The sequence below is a fragment of the Populus nigra genome, chromosome 5 (genome assembly GCF_951802175.1).
Source record: "Populus nigra chromosome 5, ddPopNigr1.1, whole genome shotgun sequence".
NCBI classification, from domain to species: domain Eukaryota; kingdom Viridiplantae; phylum Streptophyta; class Magnoliopsida; order Malpighiales; family Salicaceae; genus Populus; species Populus nigra.
In genome coordinates, this window is record NC_084856.1 from 638,388 (window position 1) to 660,373 (window position 21,986).

At 32.0% G+C, this 21,986-nt stretch overlaps 2 protein-coding genes across 2 annotated transcripts; both read left to right on the plus strand.

Moving 5' to 3' along the window:
- Positions 1 to 6,341: 6,341 nt before the first annotated feature.
- On the plus strand, positions 6,342 to 7,547 carry LOC133695210 (uncharacterized). Its single transcript, XM_062117099.1, has one exon. The coding sequence runs from the start codon at positions 6,472 to 6,474 to the stop codon at positions 7,378 to 7,380; it is 909 nt and encodes a 302-aa protein (XP_061973083.1). The 5' UTR covers positions 6,342 to 6,471; the 3' UTR covers positions 7,381 to 7,547.
- A 5,562-nt stretch (positions 7,548 to 13,109) lies between these two features.
- LOC133693799 (protein ALTERED PHOSPHATE STARVATION RESPONSE 1-like) lies at positions 13,110 to 16,654 on the plus strand. The gene is made up of 4 exons (XM_062115120.1): positions 13,110 to 14,167; positions 14,283 to 14,446; positions 14,897 to 15,120; positions 15,321 to 16,654. The coding sequence occupies exons 1-4, from the start codon at positions 13,318 to 13,320 to the stop codon at positions 16,033 to 16,035; spliced, it is 1,953 nt and encodes a 650-aa protein (XP_061971104.1). The 5' UTR covers positions 13,110 to 13,317; the 3' UTR covers positions 16,036 to 16,654.
- Positions 16,655 to 21,986: the final 5,332 nt, after the last annotated feature.

Here is a 21,986-nt window from a genome sequence, read left to right on the forward strand (position 1 = left end):
TCTAATACTTAATATTTTCCAGTTAACAATGTAATAGCCTTGTGTTCATAGTTTTATAATTTGGAGAGTCAATTACCCATTAATTAGATATAATTTATAACTCTATACGCAAAATTCCAAAAAACTAGGATTTCTCAAATTCTAAATTACAAAAACCCTAATCGTATAAATCTTAAATGTATAGTATCAAGTATGTTTTGTAAATAAGTTAAAAAATTATTTAAGTAATAGTTAAACTAGTCTAAGCTAGAAAGAAAGAAAAATATCAAAACAATTAGGAATATAAAGAAAGAAATCTGAAAATTCATCTCTCAAATTTACTATTGAACCAGATTAATTATGGTTTATGTAAGTATGAAATAGCCCATAAATTTTAAATAAGTTTACAAGCAAACTCTCAAAGAAATATAAAATTCAATCTTGAGGGGTGTAGGTTTCAGATTTATTCTTTAAAGATTATTAGTTTGAGTCCTACAAATATCTGGATCATTGGGGACTTACATGGTCATTAATTTCAGGACTCATGAGATTAGTCAAGATGTACACAAACTGGTCCAGACACCCACGTTAATATATATATATATATATATATATATATATATATATATATATATAGAGAGAGAGAGAGAGAGAGAGAGAGAGAGAGAGAGAGAGAGGTCTCTTTGGATATATAGTAAGTGGTCGTAGCATATACTGGGTGATAGCCTTGCTGAAATCCTGACATTGGTTGATGATAATAAGCTCGGAGATGATACTAGTAGCCATTTTGATGATTTCCAGTCTAAACCCAACAGATATCTGCATGTTTTCCTTTCTTTGGTAACTTTCTAAGTAACTTGTTCAGATCCACTCTATCGTTGATTAATGCCATTCCCTGTTCAGCATTTATGGAGTAACTGACCCCTGAAATAGACATGATGGTAAATTGATATACAATCAATCCGATGATGAATTACTTGATTAATCACCTTTGATTCTTTGCAATACTTTGGTCAATGTCTTCTGCCAATCCCTCTGGTGTTGATTTTCAAACCACAAGACTGAAAAGGAACATGGATCATATATATATATGGGTGGAGTAAGAAAAAAAATCAAGGGGCCAAATTAAAGGACTTATTTTAAAAGGGGTTAAAATTTCAAGAGAGGGGCTGTAAAAAATTTTCCTTGCAAGGGCCGGGCTCTTGCTGGGGCTCTCTACCTCCGCCACTATATATATATATATATATATATATATAAAAGAAGCAAAACAAGATTGATAATAGATAGAAATGAAAAGTATGAACAAGTAAACTGTAGTCTGACCATGTTTGAGTTGAGATTTGAAGCCATTGAGAATGGAACAAAGGGTATTGCTGCAAGATGTGCTAGGGTTTTGGATCACATAGGTATTTATAGATCTTTGAACCGACTGAAAATAAAGATTTTTTTGTCAAGCAAAGATAAAATCTTCATGGGGTATGTTTAGATTAGGATAGAAGGATCAGTAAAATACAAATAGCATTAATCACTTTCCATTGAAGGAGGTGATTTAGAATCAAAAGAATATTTACTTTCTCTTCCAAGAATGATCATAATACGAAGGTGTCGATATTTCCCAAATATCGACAAATAGACCAGAAAGTTAATGTGTAGAGCTTGTGAAAATTAGGCGAGAAAATTGGCTAGCGAATGTTTCGAACAATTAGCACGGCGAAGCCCTCGCTTGCAAATTAATGGCCTACGGCAAGGGAGTCCAATTACAGGCAGTAAATTAAGATTTTTTTTTTTAAAAAAAAACCAAGTTCTAGTAAATTAAATCTACTTATCAAAGAATCATTAATAAAATAATAATAAAATACATCAATATTTTTTCACGCTAATTAATTATTCATATTACACTGTAAAATCAACCTTCGCGTGAAAAAAATATTGAACTGGTGCAATCTCGTGATTTTTTTTTGTATGCTATTAATTAGATGACAAGCGCAAGAATTATAGAAAATTAATAATGCACTCGTCTAATTAAAAAATTATTAAAATAATTTTTTTAATTTTTTAAAATTTATTTTTAACACATTAAAAAAATCTAAATATATAAAAAAAAATTTAAAATGAATTTTTACAAACCCGATATATCAACTCATTATTTATTAATCCGGCCAAAAACTCTTATAAGATTCAATTTGTTATAATTTTTTTTTAAAAAATCATTATTTCAACTTTTTTTTAATAAAAAATCTTACAATAATATTGTTTTGAATTAATTAAAATTATAACTTGATTCTGGGATAAATCATAAACCGGACTGGATTTTATAACCGTCGTTTTGTTGTATAAAAGGATGCAAAAAATAGAGAATAAACTTGGGAGATGTTGGGGCAGGCTGCAAACTTGTCATCTGTCTATAGGGTTTTATTAAATGGGCTTTTTTTTTCGTAGGGTTAGGTGGAGCAGATAAGGCATCACCTCCCCACCCCACAAATCTAATTAAGCATGTCCTTTATTAAGCACCATTTATTTACAAATTTTCATTTCATCAAATAAAGTACTGTGCTGAAGAATTCAAGCAAGGACGAGCCTTCTTCCTTTTCTTCTTCTTCTTCTTCTTTTTTTAAAAAATTAAGTGGTAATTTTAGAATATTTTTACATATTAAAATTATTTTTTTCCCAAACCGGTAGTAAACAAATTAATTACGCATTAGAATACAAGAAATTTTTCATTTTTGATAACTTGAAGAAAGGTTGTTGGTTGAGGAGTGCATCTTCGTGATAGAATTTAGTTAGTTTAAGTAATAAAATTTTTATATATAAAAGGATAGAAATTGATGATGTTATCAATTTTATATCGATTAGAAGATAATATTTTAGTTATTTATAAATATAAAAAATATATATTTTCCTAAAATATATTTTTAAAATGACAAAATCAATATGTGGTTCTAGTGATGTAATATATCTTATGAGACTTACCATGTATAAGTGTAGATATACATCATTATTGAAGCTATTTGTGGGAACATCAACCACATGCAACTACCAAAACTCTTTTTTTTGGGAGCTATGATACCAATTTCATATCAGTTAAGAAACTAGAGTTTTGGTCGCTTATAAGTACAAAAAATATATTTCTTTTTAGAAGGAGCATTTAAAAAAAAAAAAACTTACCATGTGGTTCTGTAAAGCAATATTTTTTGAAGAGCTACCATATACGGGTGTGAACACACATCATTATTAATATTTAACTTAAAATCATACCTAAAAGCCTACCAAGAGTCCTCTCATGTTAAAAAAAAAATTAGTTAAAGGGATAAAGATAAAAATATAAAAATAAATCTTTTGTTTAATTTTAGAATGAATTTATGGTTATTTTTTTTAAAAAAAAAAGGACAATAAAATAATATTCGGTTATTATGATATAATAAAAAACAAAAAACAAGATGTCTATAAAGATGTTCTTTTTTATACCTTTTATTTTAAAAGTACATCATAAAAATATTTATTTTTATGTTTTTATTTTCATTGTCTTTTATCTCTTATTTATCCTAACAATAACTAAATGGTATCTAACTACGAATGTATGTGTATATATATATATATATATATATATATATATATATATATATATATATATAAGAAGGCTAAATGATTAAAACGTGGAACCTTGTCTCTTTTTTTGTCCCTTCAAGTTTTCAGTGAAGATGCCTTCTAATCATCTCCACATGTGGGATGACTTGACACTAAAGTAAGACTATATTATACACCCATCATTGGCAAAAATATGTACGAACTCCTAATTAACACTCTCTTTTTTATGAAAAAAAAACCCCTTGGGCCGCTAAGCTTCATACATACTACCACCGTTTTGCAAACGAATCTCGTGAGTTATAATTAAAATCTTATATCCTAGCATAACCCAGGACGTAAGAGGCAGAAGGGTTCGAGGATAAGTTCTTCCAAGCTTATCTGTCATGTCTGGTCTAAGTTCTCTCAGTGTCTCGTAAGTCCAACAATGGTGGATTCTAGTTAATTGATCGAATATTTTGGTTTTAATAAGAGAGTGACCCTCTGATCAGAACACAACGTGGTCAGGTTGGAGCCTTGGATGTTCAGTTCTAACGTTTGTTAAACTAATAATTAACATGATTGACATTAGAGGACTCTAGCTAGAGTACTTTTAGGTATAATTTTTTGCAAGTGAGCTTTCAACTTCCATAGGTTTAGGTGGCAGTCCAATCCTCCAAATGCAATGACTAGCTATAATTTCTGGAATCAATGCACGCATATGGATCATATTAATCAACGTTTACTCAGTCTTTTTGGTCGTATAATTAATACAAGCTCTCTGTGTGCCACGAAGAAGAATGGTCAATTGCTGGCCAGAAGTAGGCATGCCATGATCCCATCTCTTAATCCATGCTGTATAAGCCAATTACTTGGTGCCAGCCAAGGCTTTTGTCTGGTGTAGAGAGAGGGGGAGCTGATGGTTCTAAACCAGTCATAAATCCACAACTCTTGGGAGTTGGCAAACAGCTCCAGGCAGTAGTTGTATTGGATAGGACATGCATTCCTTGGATTTATATTTAATTCTTACCAACATTAAACAATTACGATCAACACATTTTCTGTCTAGCCATCATTTTTCTAGATTTTTCATTCAAACCACCTTTTTAAGCTTCCATGATTTCATGTTGACTACTATATCGAGTCACGCCGATTTTTAGAAATACATATTCTCATATTTTCTTTATTTAAAAAAAAACTACAAAAAACTTGAATATAAGATTTCTTTTATGTCGATCTTAAACCAAGTTCTCACCACTTGTATATGTGTTGCATATTATTTGTGAGTTAATGAGTACATTTGCATAATTAAACAAATTGCATGACCTACAATGAGAGAAAATGAGGGAAATTCGAGCATATCTCGTAAGAAAAAAGGTATGAACTAGAAGATTAATAAAACAAATCGAACCAATATTTATTGTCATAACAACGAGCTTGCACGAAATAATCCTTTTTTTTTTCTTTTTCCGTATGAAATACTGCATCACCAAAAAAAGAGAATGTGGAACGATATGAACTGTCAAAAAATGTACCTTTTCCAAGCCTTTAAAGGTGGCTAATTGACTATTATTGGATCCGAAAGATGCATCAATCTGACTTTTTTTCAATATGTAAATATACATGTTCTATCTTTCGATCCATCGAGGTCAAATTTTAAATTAATTTATAATGTTTGTTTAAGATTTATTTAATTTTCATGGAAGTAGATTGAGTGTGTTGACCCGAATTTCATATATATATATATATATCTATATGAGAATTTAATTCTTGAAATTGATTATTTATCTTAAAAGTTAATTAAGAAACTAATAAATGACAGTAAAATTAGAAGAAATCTTTTTATTATCGAGAGTTGGTATAGTGCTGGTCCTATTTACAAGTGGCAGCAAAAACTTTCCTGTGTGTTGTTTGATTAGTTAGGTGGAGAAACAAGGGACTTGATGGCCTGAGCAGGACTACTTCTAATTGTTTCATATATATCATCAAAACCCATATGTTTTTTCCTCTAATCCCCACATGGTGATATTCCAGCCTAATTCCATGACTGCTGTTGCCTTTAAGCTCTGTAATTCACCCTCTGCCATAATTTCATGTAAAGTTTCATCATTAGTTTTAATTTTACAGTCTTATCATCATTAGATTAATCCTAGCTAGGTTCTAGAGTAAATTAATTAAGGTGGTTTAAAGGTAAAATTAATTAAAACACATCTTATATGATATTTTATATATCTTTTTAATTCATATATACGAGAGTTACTAAGAGCAGGTAATTTGTTTTCAGGTGGTGCACCATGCAATGCACTGCAAAAACCAAACAAACCCTAGGTGATGAAAAATCATTCAACCTCATAGAGTCAGTCAGTGCATGAATTATAAAAACAAATAATAATTTTTTTGATTTTTTTTAATATGTTGATTTTAAAAATAATTTTTTTAAAATAAAAAATATTATTTAAATACATTCCCAAACAGTAAAAAACACTTTAAAAAATAACTGCTATAATATTACCAAATCGTATAATTAATTTATTAGCACCATGTGACTAATTTCTTAAGAATTCTAATGATTAACCTCGTAATAAATCCTTCCCATATGGGAAAGAAAGACCTGGATCAAAGTTGGGCTACAATCCAAAGAAAGACAGCATGTCAAAACCGCTTGTGTCTCCTCTCCAGTTGAAATGGAAACCACCACCTCGTTTTGCAAACCCACTTGGTTAAAACTAAAACTAAATGAACAGCTGGATTTATTCGCGGATCCAGTTCCCCTTCATCCTTAACCCCCTCGTGCACCTTAGTTGTCCATGTCTTCCCTTTATATACTCCTCTTCTCCTTCCTTTCCTTCTCACAACAGAAAAACATTGCAACTCCAAAATCGAGAAGCATAAAAGCATCACCAAAATATATCCACTACCACCTCGATCAAGATGGCGCCCGGCGTATTCAAGCGCTCTCTTTCATTTCCTAACAAAATTCCTAGCCGCACTCCATCAAAACCACCCATCTCTTACCACAATAGATCCATCAGTCTTCCATGCAGATCACACCCCTTGATTTCCCAGCTCAAAAATGAGATCGACGAGCTCAAAACTTGGTCATCGAAGCTCGAAAGCCGAACTTCTGCTTGGCTTTGTGATGGCTTAAGTCGTCTTAAGGACGTTCAAGATTGTTTAGACGATATCCTTCAGCTACCCCAAACACAAGAATCTCTTCGTCGACAGCCTACATGGGCTGAGAAGATTCTTGAAGACTTTCTTCGCTTCGTCGATGTTTATGGAATCTTCCAAACATTAGTTTTGTCAGTTAAAGACGATCAACGTGCCGCCCAGGTGGCTATAAGGAAGAAAGATGACTCAAAGATTGCTTTATGCATCAAGTCTCGCAAGAAAATGGCTAAAGAAATGGATAAACTCGTTTCCACAGTTCGATGCATCGCACGATGCCAATTTCCGGGATTGGATTCAGGCCTCTCTGTTGCAGATGCTGAGTTGGTTGGTGTTGTTATAGATGTTATCGAAGTCAGCATGTTGGTTTCGGTTGCGCTTTTTAATGGAATCTCATTGTCATTTAAGTCAAGAAAATCGTCCTGGATTGGACTGAGGTTGCCGAACAAGGAAAAGAAGATTAAGATTGGAGAAGGAATCCAAGAATTTCAAGAAATTGGTGTTGAGAGGTTGTGGGGATTGAGAAAGAAGGGATATGAAGAGGTGAGGATGGTTTTGAAAAGGATGCAAGACTTGGAGGAGTGTATTGGTGATATTGAAACTAGTGGCCGAAGAGTGTTTAGGAGTTTGATTAACACTAGGGTTTCATTACTCAATAGTCTCACGCAATAGAGAGAGGAACAAAATACATCATGCAATTTAGTTTTTACTTTATTTTCTCTTTTCTCCTGTTTCTTCAGTGAAAGCAAATGAAAATTGTCAAAATTAGTGTCAGGATTTGAATAGAAATGGAATAGTACTGTACAGTCTTTAATATCACATCCTGCTTTGTTCTTAGAGATTTGATTCTTATTAATTTTTTCTTTAAGCAAATAAAATAAGAAGAACCTCTGCCAGCAGAAATGATGCATGGCGCGCGGTAAAGAATTTGTGGTTATTTTGAATCAATTATTGGAGGGATATATATAATTACGTGAAAAAAAAATTAAAAGTAGTATTTGTTTGCTGTTTAAGATAAAATTAAGAAACAAACATTAAAAAAATGTATTTTTTATCTTAAAAACATAAAAATTCACTTTAAAAATATTTTCAAAACATATTTATTTTGTTTCTTCATTAATTTCCACTCTTTAATATCAAAACACTTTTTTACTTTATTGTATCTATCTTTTATATCTTCAAATAGCATTAACCAAACACAATCTCTCTCTCTCTCTCTCTCTCTCTCTATATATATATATATATATATTGTAATCAAGAAACCATATACATGCATGTGAAGTTTAGCTGTATTGCAGCAATGTCACGTTATTAATTCGTTAGGCTAGCTTGCACCTCTGCGTGTCCAAATATTGAAAATGATTTGGTGAATATAAATGCACCATGTATTACATTTGACAACCATATGTAGTATGGAAAATTTAAATACAGATTGTGTGTATATGCTATTGATTTAATCACTTCATTTTTCGTCGGCTTTAATTTAACTAGGAGATCATTTTATTTATTTATTTATTTTTATTAACGTAAATATTCAGGTTAGTTTGTGTGTATCTAACTAATCCCATATGCCTTGAAATTAACGACCATGTAAGTCTCCAGTGACTCTGAAATTTGTGGGACTCAAATTGATAATCTCTATAAAGCAAACTCAGGATTTGATTAGTTAAGTTATGCCCTTTATAGTTTTAACTGGCAGATCATTAGACTTTGCATGGAGTGATGGTGATTTAATCTCTTAAATTTTAATTATTTTGAGAAATTAATTCCTCAATTTCTAGGTCATAATATTGGCATTCAGACTTTTTTTTTAATCAATTTGACCAAAATCTCTAGCTTAAGCATGCTTGAAGCCCAAAAACAAAACAAAAAATGTTATAATTGTTGTAGACATGCCCTAAAACATGACATAGAGATAGACAAGAATAACTTTGTTGTTACGCAAATAATAAATTGAAGACATGGAGATTAAACATGTTACGTGCATAGGCTTGCACGTTGATATTGGATCCATTTACAAATTGAAGCAAAGCATCACATGGCTATATATGTCAACATAATTTCATTATACATAGCTGGTGATTTTATTAGTTTTAATAATTATTGTTTAGCTGGAAAGCTCGTTTACTCTTCAATGCAATCATTCCTTCATCATGACTTTCGTTCCGAGTTAATAGAAAATCATGCATTATTATGCTTCCTATTCGTTGGCATTGCTTCCCTTTGCTAGCTTGTTCTCGAGATTCAATGGCCTCCACCGGCATTGACAGCTGAATTTAGCTCAGAACTTAAATTGTTTTGACATCCCAACTAAAAGAAGAGAGAAAAAGGAGCCATGGGTGTGGTCCCTTGATCTTTAGTGTGCTAGGTTTATCTATGCCCCGTGAGGGGGAGAAAGATGAACAAAAAGGTCTCTATAATGCATGCACGAACACTTGTGAGGTCCATGATTATGAGTTTTGCAATCCTCAAATAATTGAACTTCATTAATTGCTCATGACCTCTTATAAATTATTGGGATCCACTGCTTTTTCCCTCCCTTGTAGCCAGCTAGATCTCATTTTTTCCAAGAGATTTTAGATATATCTTGGCACTTGTAATTTAGTTAATGAGATTGGTTTAGATGTATTATTCATTCGGATGGTTACTTCCAATTATACACATATATAACATGGTATTTAGATCGAAAAAACCAATATTAAATTGATATATTTTTAGTTTATTTTTTATATATAATTTTTTTATAAAAATATAGTTATTTTCCTTAATTCACATTTACTTTTTTTTTAAAAAAAATATCCACACAATAATATAATATAATAAGAATGTGTTTATTTTGATTAATTTTAAACTACTCTATTACAAAATTAAAATGTGATGGGCCTTCTCTCCAATTACCCATACTAACATCAGCCCAAGCTCAATCAATGGGTCCATCTAGATTAAGCCCAAAGAAAATTCCTTGTTCAAATCCCGTTGCAAATGCAAAAGCAGTACTTGGGTCGGGAAAGGCCCATAAGTTACCTAATCCTCCTCCTCTTGTTCTCCCTTTTCTCCCGCCTAACCCATCATTTCACCAATTAATGCGTATCAGAAATTATCAATTTTTCAAGTCAATTAATTTTCCAACTCGGGTATAACAACTATGTTCAAGAACACAATCAATTCCTAAAATAATTAAATTGAAGAAACTTCAAGGTGGGCATCCCAAGTGCGCTAATTGTTTGGCTCTAATTAGATGCACCGTTCATCTGCCAAATCCCCTTTCAAAACAAGAGTATAGGGAGAAAATTTGCTACATTGCTAGCTTATACATGTATAAATATATATATGTGTGTCTATATTATTAGAAAGTAATATACAAGAACTTATTTAGTAGTTTAAATTTTTGAATTGAATTAATTTTTTAATATAATATCAAAGTCTTGATGATCAAACACTCATAAATTCAATTCTTGTTATTTTTATTCTAATTAATAAAAATTAAATATATAATGGTCTGAGTTTATATAAATTTTAAATTTAAATAATTTTTAATTAAAAAAATATATTGGAGAATAATATATAATTATTTTTAAGATAGTTAAGAAATTTCTCCAAGATATATATATATATATATATATATATATATATATATATATATATATATATATATATATATATATGAACTCCATGATCAGATACCCAAGCAACTGGACCCATTTCATATTAGACCGTTGCAACATTATCCTGCATGAAGGCTTATCACCATTGTCTTGTTTGTGCAAGAAGCTCGTGACCTTTTCTTTTTCCTCCATCATCTTTCGTAACTTTTATTAAATGAGCACGTATTTTCGTTTTTAGCATAGATCGAAGACGTTGGAGGGACTACTTGTCTCGACTTCGAAAGGGAAACTGCCCATCAAAATGGGCCACTGGATGTTGTTCTTGATAAGCTCCGGCCAGGTGAACAGCATCTGCCGACAGTACTTACTCCTTACATTTCACTCATCCATTACTGTAACAATTCCAGCTGGTTTTTATCCATTGTTAATTTTCAATCTGGTAACGTAGTATGGGAGGGGACCTTGCCCTCTAGCCGAAGCCAAACCTAGAATCATGTGGGGGGGGGGGGGGGGGGGGGACTTATTTTCTAACCAGAACCTACGTTCGTATTTTATTAGGCATTATCAAAGGCCAAAAGTTGTAGCCTTTCCTAGGAATTAGGATAGGGTAGAATGCTGATAATGAGGAGTACCATGCTTCCATGCCTACTCTTCCTTGGTTCATGGCATCTCACGCATTAAAAAACAAGGGAAAAGGAGAGACAATAGAGACAAGTTTTATCGAGTTGGATTTCCACTCCAACCTCCTTTTTAAGATCACACAGTCAGATTCAAAATCCCCATCATGAACGTGACTCTTTTCCTTTGCCTGTCTTCCCGAATCTAAAACGCTCAAAAGGAGAACGCACAGCATTCTTCATTTGGAAAGCATTATTCCCCTTCCCTTTGTTAACTTTTCTGACGCTTTGCATGGCAATTTGTAGAATCAATTGCCAGACCACTCAGACAGAATCACCCAATTCACTTCAAATGTATTCCCTCCAGTGAACCACCTTACACTAAACCTTGTCTCATCTTGGCATTTATAGACCTCCACGCTCACTTTTTGCCAAAACAAAAATATAGAAAGAGAGCCACCCACGTTAGTTTCAATCAATTAAAGGGTTGAAATATTGTTCCTGTCCATTTAATTTCTTCACAAAGACACAACATTACCCAATTATGACTACTATTATGGCTTGATTTGAAAATAAGATCATCTTTTTTGGCTTTTCAAATCCTCTATGATGGATTGTACGTAGCCTTGATAGCAGGAGCTATGTGGAGAGGTGAAGCGTATAATTGCTCTATCATGTGCATGGTATAGTCATCTGATAATTCTCAATATATATATTGGTATTGATGTCAAAGATGTACGGAATGAAGATCCATTGACCTCTATCCTCATGGGACCAGTACTGCCGTCCCTTTACTGATAAAGAAATGATTGTTCGTAATTATTCTATACACTCAGCATAAGCATATTTGCACTTTCAATTCTTGTATAATATCGGGATTCAATGTATAAAAACGAAGTAGAGTTCCAAGTGTATCAATAATTTTTTTTTTCTCTACAATGTTTCCAAGTGTATAAATTACTATATATTATATACATGTACATGTATACAGATGAAACTTTACTATATTCTAGATCTCTGATGAGAATTATTCATTGATCCCATTTCTTTGAAATAAAGGTGTGCAATAATTTTTCATCTGCACAATACCTTTTTCCCAAATGGTTTGTTATCTTTGTTTTTTTATCTTTATTCTTTCTTGAAACTATTTAAAACATAGTTTTGTTGTGAAAACTACAATAATAATGATGAATATTGCAAAAAAAAAAATACAGATTTAATGTATTTCAGCAATATATCTACATTCATATGAGCAAAAAGCTATATTTCACTATATGTTAAATTAGGGTTGCATGATGTGTATTTAAAGTAAATTGTAGCTGTACAACAAGTATTAGTAGTTTTCAATAAAACAATAATTTACATCCTAATTAAAAAGATAGACGTTCGCTGCTCCACTTCATTTTGGCATCTATCTATGAACCACATACTATAACACATTAATAATTTCTACTCAATCCGATAAATCAATTTGATAACCTACTTACTCAAAACCAAATTCGAGTCAAGTTCTTTTTAAATAGTTTAGAGATTGATCCTGTTAAATTCAGGTGAGACCTAATCAGGGCAACTTAAAATATTTTTTTTTATTATTGTCGAAAATAAAATTATTTCATTAAAAAAATGAAATCATTTTGGAATTGACCCAACAAATCTATGTTTCAGGCCAGATTTGATTGCCATGGTTTAACAAGTAGCTCTAAAATTATGCCTTAAAAATACCAAAAACATTGTGGTATGATTAGACCGATAGTTACAAGACTCCGTTTAGATTAGCTAGATTAACCCTTGAATTAACTAGTGTACCTGGATTTGTTTACTTTTTTAATATTAATTTTATTCAAAATAAGATTACTTTCAATAAAAAAAAAATAACATTATTTTTTTAAAAAAATTATTAATTAGGTTCCCTAAATATTACTGGGTAAACTTTAGAGATGATTTGATTTCAAACCCGGCTTAGATAAGGTACTATGACAACGAAATAACTAAAGATGTAAAGAAATAAATTAAGGAACACTCATGGACACTAATGTAAATACTGGGAATGTAAAGAAATGAATTAAGGCACCCTCATGGACACCAATGTAAATATTGGGAATCAAAAAGCTAAGGACCATAAATGCAAAAACCTCAAAAATACCAAAGAGACGTTATGCCAATCCCGCCAGCCAGCCAGCCACACCCTCTCCTCTACCATGCCATTAAAGCTCATTCAGTGCCACTTTCTTTCTTTCTTTCTTTCTCTCCCTAATAGATGCAGCTTTAAATGCGCACACACCCCTTAAAACAAATTTAAACTTCCTATAACGTTCCTCAAACATCCACTTCCCCTCTTCAGATCGGACCAGACTTCTCTCTTCTTGTCTGGTTCAACTCTTCACTTCATGGGCTGCTCCCCTTCAAGAATTGACCAGCTCCCTGCAGTATCTCTATGCCATGACCGCTGTAAGTTCCTTGAAGAAGCTCTCTACCAAAGCTATGCCCTCGCTGATGCCCATGTTGCTTATATGCACTCCCTCAAGTCCCTTGGCCCTACCCTTCGCCGTTTCTTTGATCAAACCCTCATCAATGATCAGTCAGATTCTCAATCTAACGGCGATCCTGAAACTGTTGCTAAACTCAGTAAACCCTCTTCACCTGATAATTGTCCCTCAAGCTCAACAAACTCGGAGACTTCTCACATTGATTTTCCTTCTGATTTAGAAGATGAAGAATTTAGAGACAACAAAGATTTTGATTCACTTCATACAATCCAACAAAATCAGTTTAACTCATATTCTTATGATCATCATGACTATAATGGGTACGATTACCCAGCATGGAAAACTCCTCCACCTCCGGCTTCAAGTAGTTCAGCCTGGGATTTCTTGAATTTCTTTGAAACATACGAGAGATATGAATTACCAGCCAAAGATAAGGAATTTGTGAGAGAAATTCGTAGAGAAGATAAAAGTGGTAAAAGTCGAGAAGAAGATAAAAGGGGTGTGAGATTGAAAGCAGAGAAAGGTAATGGTGTGAAACGGAACAAGGTTGATGTGGTAGAAGAAAAGAAGGTTGAATCTGTGAAAGAGGAGAGTAAAGATTTGGGTCAGCAGGCTAAAAATCAAAGTGTCTTGGAGATCATTAAGGAAGTAGAGGTCTTGTTTGACAGAGCTGCAGAGTCAGGAAATGAAGTTTTAAAGATACTTGATGCAGGGAAATTCAGATATTATTCCAAGAATTCTATCTACAAAGGTATCTTTGTTACATTCTTTTTTGACATAGCTTAATTTCTTGTTTAATAATTAGTCTATTAGCATTAAATATTGCCAAGATTACGTAATTTGCTTGTTTTTTTTTGTCTTTAAAGGAGTTTCTTCCAAGACATTGCAAACTGTTAGTCCATCTTTTTTGGAGAAGAATGGTTCTGTTCATGGGGGTTTTGGTGAGGATTTGGGTATATTTTCAGTGAATCTGTCTTCAACTCTTAGGAAGCTGTGCTTGTGGGAGAAGAAACTCTATGATGAAGTCAAGGTATGCTTTACTCTTTTCCAAGAAGAATTTGATCCTACTTAATCTCTTTTTATGCTTGCTTTGTTCTTTTTCTTTCGCTTTCTTTTTGGAATGCTTCCTGGTCTACTGGGCAAGAAGGGCAACTGCTTGGCAAATATGAGGTTGAAAATTGAAACACAACCCATCTCTTTCTTACTAAAGGAATTGGTAATTCCTTTTTAATCATTAATATGTTAAATTTCATGGGTTTAAATTTAATTTTCATATTAATTTGAACTATAGTTGACAGTTGACACAGTGCATAGCGAAGAAACCGCAGAAGAAACTTTGTCCCACGTCGGTAGTTTCTGAGTAGAAATTTGTACTCAAGCATGAGTACATTGGATTGGCTGCCTTGATTAGCTCTGCATTTTGTCTGATAATTCTTTAGACTTGTAAAGGAGTAAATGCTTAGAAGGGATTTTATTGTAGGCTGAGGAAAAATTGCGGATCATTCATGCGAAGAACTGTAGGCAGATGAACAATTTGGACGAGAAAGGTGCTGACGCCAATAAAGTTAACTCCACTCGATCTTTACTCCGGATGCTGTCTACTAAAATCAAAGTTGCCATTCAAGTAATTGACAAGATATCAACTACTATCAATAAATTGAGGGACGAAGAGCTGTGGCCACTGATCAGTAACTTGATTGAAAAGTATGTTGTTGTTTAATTTGTAGTTGATGCCACTGAGTTTTTAATTTCACTTCGTTTTGATGTTTTCTTGTAGATACCTTGTTGCTTCTTTACTAGGAATTGCTGGTCTGCAGCAACTTTTAAGATGTAGCTTAGCCTTGTTGCTTGTCTCTCTTGTATTTTTCCCTGTGCCGGCTAACATCGATTCGTTTAAAGCACAGGTTACTCGGTATGTGGAAAGTTATGCTAGAATGCCACAGATGTCAGTCCCGGGCAGTTGTGGAAGCCAGGAGTTTGGATGCCATTGCATCCGATGTGAAGTTCAGTGATGCTTGTCTCGAAGCAGCGATACAACTCAAGATTGAGCTGCAAAATTGGAATCTGTGCTTTTCCAATTGGATCAGTGCCCAAAGAGGCTATGTCAAAGCATTGAATGGTTGGCTTCTGAGATGTCTTCCATCTGAACCTGAAGAAATGCCAGATGATGTGTCACCAGTCTCCCCTGGTAGGATAGGAGCACCTCCAGTGTTTGCGTTCTGTAACCAGTGGTCACTTGCCATTGATAGGGTCTCAGAGATGGAAGTAATTTATGCAATGAATGGGTTTTTCGCTAGTGTAAATCAATACGGGGAACGGCATTGTGTCTACGTACAGCAAAGACTGACTACAGACAAGGACATGGAGAGAAAAATGAAGATCTTGGAGAGGGAGGGGCAGAGGTTGCAAAAGATGATGCAAGCTCGAGGGAAGGTGTTTCAAGCCAGTACGGCTATGCATCACACCAAAATGACCAATAAAAGCAGTCTTCAGTTGGGTCTGAAACAAATTTTTGTAGCCATAGAGCGGTTTTCTGCTGATACCATGCATGGTTACGAGGAGCTTCATGTGCACATTGAACATAGTAGACTCAGTCAAGAGAATCCAGCAGCTCCTTAATTCTTCACCGGTAACTAGGCATCACATTTGAATTAATTTTGTGCTGAAGCTGTTTTTGTATTCGGTTCACCTGCATGAAAGTTCAAGAATTATGCAGTGCATTCCCTTCATAAAGTCCACAAGGCTGATTTGTGGATTCATTCTTGCCATCCTTTGTTCATTTCACCTCCTCAACTATGGATAGCTCTGATACCAAGTGCAGTAACAAGTAGGGCATCCTGGCTGCAGTATTTGAGCTACAAATGTTATATTTAGCGGTTCAGTTCAGCCTCCCATGAGGCATGAATCCAGTGTTTGATCGGATGCAAGTAATATTGCTAGGATTTCTTGACATCTACTAGGGTATGCTTGATTGTCTTCTGTTTTTTCTCTTCCTTGTGGGACATTTACCCTACCGTGTTTGAAACGTTGCAGCTTTATCTCTTTTATCATCACCTGCAGCTTAAATTGTAAGGGTATCATTCTCTGCTTTCTCACTGCTGTAAATTTGTTTCAGACTTTAAAGTTTTTATCTCTCAAGTACTAGAAATTGTTCCTTTTAGCAGTACAGGCTACAGGGGAATCATTGTTGTATACCTGTTTTGTGGTGAATAAAACATTTTTCTGATTCAAATAAGAATTTGCAGCAGAATGGATTAGCATCGGCAGTGAGTTATTTTAATTAATCAACCTATCTTTGCCCAAATGTCATTAGTTCCTGTTGATAAATTGAGCACATACCAAGAAAGCAAATGGAATCCTCAATTCCTGTTTACATGTTTTTTTGGGTTTAGCTCCGCACGAGCTCTCACGCAATTGACTTTTTTTTATCTTTTACCTTTTGCATTATTATTAGCTTGGCACAGCACGGCTGATCGATCTAGAACTCAACATGATTGTGTGTAAAAAAAATTTATGTTTATTTTTATATTTTAAGAATATATTTTAATATATTTTAAAAAATAAAAAATATTATTTTAATATATTTCAAAATAAAAAATATTGTAAAAAATAATCGTCATCATGTAAAAAAAACTAGTTTTGGATAATGTTTGACAAATCTGTTCAGCGTAGGAAAGAAATCGAATCCAATCAAACAAGCATAATTAATTTGTATAATTTTGTCAATGAACTTGTAGAAGAAAATTGGATTCTTTTGCCATCGATGTTTGCATAACATATTTGTCAAGCTCGAGACAATGACTCTTAACGCGTGAGGAAACTCTTTGTTGTACTCAAGAAGTGTACACATGCAGCTGAAGTTAGATAAATGGCTTGGGGTTTGAGATGAGGAAAGTTGACAAAAATGGATATTGATTGCAGTTGAAATAAGATTTGGACACATTTTGCGGTTCAGTGGCTCTGGAACAGCTTGTCCCTTTCCGAGGAATTGGAGAAAATATGTTGATTGGCTAATATATTCGAAATGCAAGAAAGGCTTGTAATAGATATATTAACATATGATAGAAAAAAGAACTCTTGGTTGCTTTGATCTTAATCCATGGCGGCTGGCGGCTCTGCAGAATTCCTCTGCATCTTCCAACCCTGTACTGGGTACAGAACAACAATGGTAAAACGCCTGGACACAGCCGGATCCAAGATACAGAAATAAAAACAAAAGAAAGGCAGGATTTTCTGAAGGAGGGATTACACACAAAAATTTAATACGCAGTTTTATTATGGAGTAATTATCAGTACTCTAAAAACAGGGATTTGGCATCTAAGTTCATGACCCAGGGATCCTGGTATGGAACTTTTTATGTCTTTGTATTTTAAGTTTGAATTTTTGTGTGCATGTTTGTTATCTTCATGGTATTTTATTTATCTACTAAATTTATAAAATGTTTAGTATATTTGGAAGTATATTTGGAAATTAATGATTGTATGTTGGCCTGAACATCTCGGATTATAAAAAAATAAAAACAAAAAACAGGGATTTCAACCTCCTCCTAAACTGATATTAAACCGAACCCTTACATGGTAAAAACAATGAGGATTCTAATTCAAATAAGAAAAACAAGCTAAGAACATGGAATTAAAAAATAACAAAACAGACAAAACAACATTTTTTTATCCTAATTTGGAGGGGTTTTTTAGATTCAGCTCGTTACAACTAGCTAATCCATTTAAAATTTAAACCTGATTGAATCTAAAATTATGAACTTTTTCTGTTAGCCAGGTTGTATGGCGTGATCATGACTTTTCTTGGATTTGATGGCTATTCACCTAACCCGAAGACAACAAATCCGTGTTGAATTGATTGGATCTCCTGCATCGTGTACATGGTTAAGGAATTACCCGTTCTCGAACTAAGATTAAAGTGTAATTGTGGTCACTTCAAAGGAAGAAAAAACTCGAAAAATATTGTCGAGCTTGACGTTTTCCGGTTGCATTTTTCTTTTCTTTCAGGCTGCAGGGGGATGCAGAGGAGGGGATGGCTGGGAGTGTATAATGGTTATTTTTTAATGCGTTTTTTTATTTAAAAATTAATTAAAAAAATTATTTTTCGTATCAAAACAATATAAATTATAAAAAATAATTTAAAATTTAATTTATTTTTTAAAAAATACAAAAACAAACCAATCTTAAAACTATATTCTTTCCACTACCTGTAGTTTTAAAAATCACTTGGCTTCGCAGCCTCCTCCTCCTTCTTGATTCTTCTTCTTGTTTTTTTTTTTTTTTGCCCTTTATAGCATTTAGGGTAAATTAACCATACAATTAAATGAGTGACGGTAGATTTAATTAATTGTTAGTAATGATGGTTGCATTGAACTTTAAAACTAGAAAAAAGATAAATACCACGAAATCATGAATAGACACGAGAAATAAAAACCCTTAAAGTCGAACATAATTATATATTATAACCATTAATTTTATTTTATTTTTCATCTTCATATTGAATATTTCGTTACATATAGCATAACTCTAAGAAACTATGGTAATGTGCCAGGATTTTATTCTGAATTTCTTACAGCAATTTCGATTGAGAATCTTGGAAAAATAAATCTTTAAATAGCGGATTGAGCATATGGTCTTTGAATTAGTTGTTCAAATATTGCTGACACTTTTTTTATATCAGTTTAATTCACCTAGTTTAATGCAATGAAAAATTATTTATTAATTAAATTACTATTTAGTTAAGATATCATTTACATTTTATATTGAAATTGAACAAAAATATTATTTAATTAAGATTATTAATTTACTGAAAACATACGGTAGTGTAATGGGTTAAGCATGGCTTATAGTTGTGTTTTAAAAATAAATTTAACTTGAAAATATATTTAATAATTTTTTAAATACTTGCAATGATTTTAATATCCTAGTATTAAAAATAAAGGAATATTTTAATTAAGTTTTAAATAAAAATATCTTTAAAAAACGCCGGTCAACACGACATCCAACACGCGATAAAATCTAGCCTGGCTATCGTGTCGGAAAAGGTAAGCATGATGTCACACTGCCAGGCAAGCTTGCATTAGGCTTGCGTGCAAGATTTCTGTTCGGGCCAGAGTACACGTCATGGTGCGAGACGAGGCCTCAGCAGTGAAAAAAGAAAAGCCCAAAAACTCACGAAACTATATAACCACGTTTTCTCGCTTATACTCGCACCGCGAGGTCTGTTTCACGCGGGGTATTTTTATTGGGAGCCAATCATATATTTGATCCATCAATGATTAGCTATGTTCAATGTTATTAATCCCAGTTTAGTACGCTAAGTAAATCTGATTACTCATTAACTCGTTTTTCTTTCTTAGTTTTTATTGAATTTTAAATTAAATTAAATTAAATAAAAGTTGTTGTAATATGATATAGTTGATACGCTCAGTTTAATTTTTAAATAAAAAAGTATTATTTTATTTTTTTAAAAATAAAACATTATTTCAGTGGATTTTTTTTGTTTTTACTTAGATATCCTCATATTTTTTTAAAAAAATAAAACTAGTCTTATTCGATGTACATAAATATCCTTCCAAACAAATATATTTTTTGGAAATCAAATATAACAGTGTCAACCAACATTTTATTAGTATTTTAAAGAATATTTGAGAAAGTAATAAACAACATTTTTTATTTAAAATATATTAAAATAATATTTTTTTTTAAAAATCATCTTTAATATTATTATATCAAAATATTTTAAAAAATTAAATAAAAAAGCAAAAGTTCAACAGAGCGTATGGTAATCAAAACCTGCAACGAATTTTTTTTTTTTTTAAAAAAAATAGAATACAGACCATATTTAATGAGAAAAATTGTCTTATGACTTAATTGCTTATATTAAAAATGTACGAGGATACAGTAAAATAGTAATTAAAATACAAAAAAAATATCTTGGTTCCATCAAATTACCAATCTCGAGCGAGCACACGTTGTTAATTGATGGCGTTTTGGTCGAGGGCAGTCATGTCTCCGTCAAAAACAGTGTGTTACGCCCAAAAAATAAAAAAAAGGCAGAGAGAGTATTTTAGTTTCCTTCTTGTTGCTTTTCGAACTTCGAAGAACTGCATGGTTTGGTAATAGTAAAATGAGAAAAATATATAATTTAATTGGTGAGTTTTGAAATTTGTTGTTTAGGTTTTATTTGTTTTTGTGTTTTTAAAGTATTTTTAAAAAAATTTAAAATTTTTTTGTTTTTATTTTCTTCAAGTTAATATTTTTTTTGTTTTCAGATTATTTTAATATGCTGATGTCAAAAATAATTTTTTAAAATAAAAAAATTATTATTTTAATGTATTTTCGAGTGAAAAATATTTTGAAAAATAATCGCAACCACACTCTCAAACACGCTTATAAATTTGAGTTTTCTTAATGCCACTAAAAACTTACATGGTTATTTACTTAAGAATTATTAAAATTAATTAAAATATATATAAATTAATCCAGACACCACATTAATTATTAAAAAAAATATCCTGTGGTTATTCTTTCAACTCTTAGTTGTGTGGAAAATTTGACTTTATTTTTTTACTATATTCACCCTTTTACTTCAATTTTTGAAACTTTATAGCCCTTCCTTTCAATTCCTACCATGGAAGTCTATTAGTTCGATTAATGTTGTTATCAGTCAGTGTCTATTCTGAAATGAGATTCTCGTGTATTGATATAAAAACTCTTTAATTTTTTTTGTTTCGTTTAAATAAACCATAAAAAATAAAATTTATTAAGTCAGGCTGACCTAATAATTTTCATACTAAGTTAATGTAACATAGATACTTAATAATAGCCAATCCTTTCGCTTTATACTTTATTTTTTTAGTTAAGTTCGATTTATTGTGAAAGAGTTAATTCATGTTAAATAAAAGAGTTATCATTGTCAAAATGAAGCAGAGAGTTTAAAATGCATTAAAATTATATTTTTTTTATTTTAAGGATTTGAAAGTATGATTACAGTTGCTTTTTAAAGTGTTTTTTGTGCCGAAATATATTAAAATTATATATTTTTTTTATTTTTAAAAAATTATTTTTAAAACTAACACATCAAAACAATTCAAAATATATAAAAAAAATAATTTTTAACAAAAAAAAAATTTTAATTTTTTAAAAAGAAAGCACACGAGCATGACCCCCCCCCCCCCCCCCCCCCCCCAAGTGATTGGTTTTATTTTGCATGAAAATTAAATGACTTTGGCCCTATCCAGCAGGTAGGGCTGTATGGATTTTTTTTTGTTTTTATTATTTTAATAGGTTAATATTAAAAATGAATTTTAAAAAATTAAAAAAAATATTTTAATAAATTATTTTAATAAATTTCATCAATCTTCAAATTGGTGATACGGCCACAGGTGAGGCATCAAATCAATCTCTATAGAGAAGAAATGCATTGGGAGATCTGGAGATGGTTTTGAAGTCTTCAAACTTTAAAGATGCTCATCTCGAAAGGGTTGTCTTGGGAATTTTGATAACTTCTTGTGCTAAGAGGATGTTATAATTTATTTACAATAATCACGATTTAAAAATAAAATAAA

Coding starts and splice junctions, on each gene's coding strand:
- LOC133695210 (XM_062117099.1), top strand. CDS start 6,472: ATGGCGCCCGGCGTATTCAAGCGCTCTCTTTCATTTCCTAACAAAATT.
- LOC133693799 (XM_062115120.1), top strand. CDS start 13,318: ATGGGCTGCTCCCCTTCAAGAATTGACCAGCTCCCTGCAGTATCTCTA. Junction 14,168..14,282: donor CAAGAATTCTATCTACAAAG/GTATCTTTGTTA, acceptor TTGTCTTTAAAG/GAGTTTCTTCCAAGACATTG. Junction 15,121..15,320: donor ATCAGTAACTTGATTGAAAA/GTATGTTGTTGT, acceptor TTTAAAGCACAG/GTTACTCGGTATGTGGAAAG.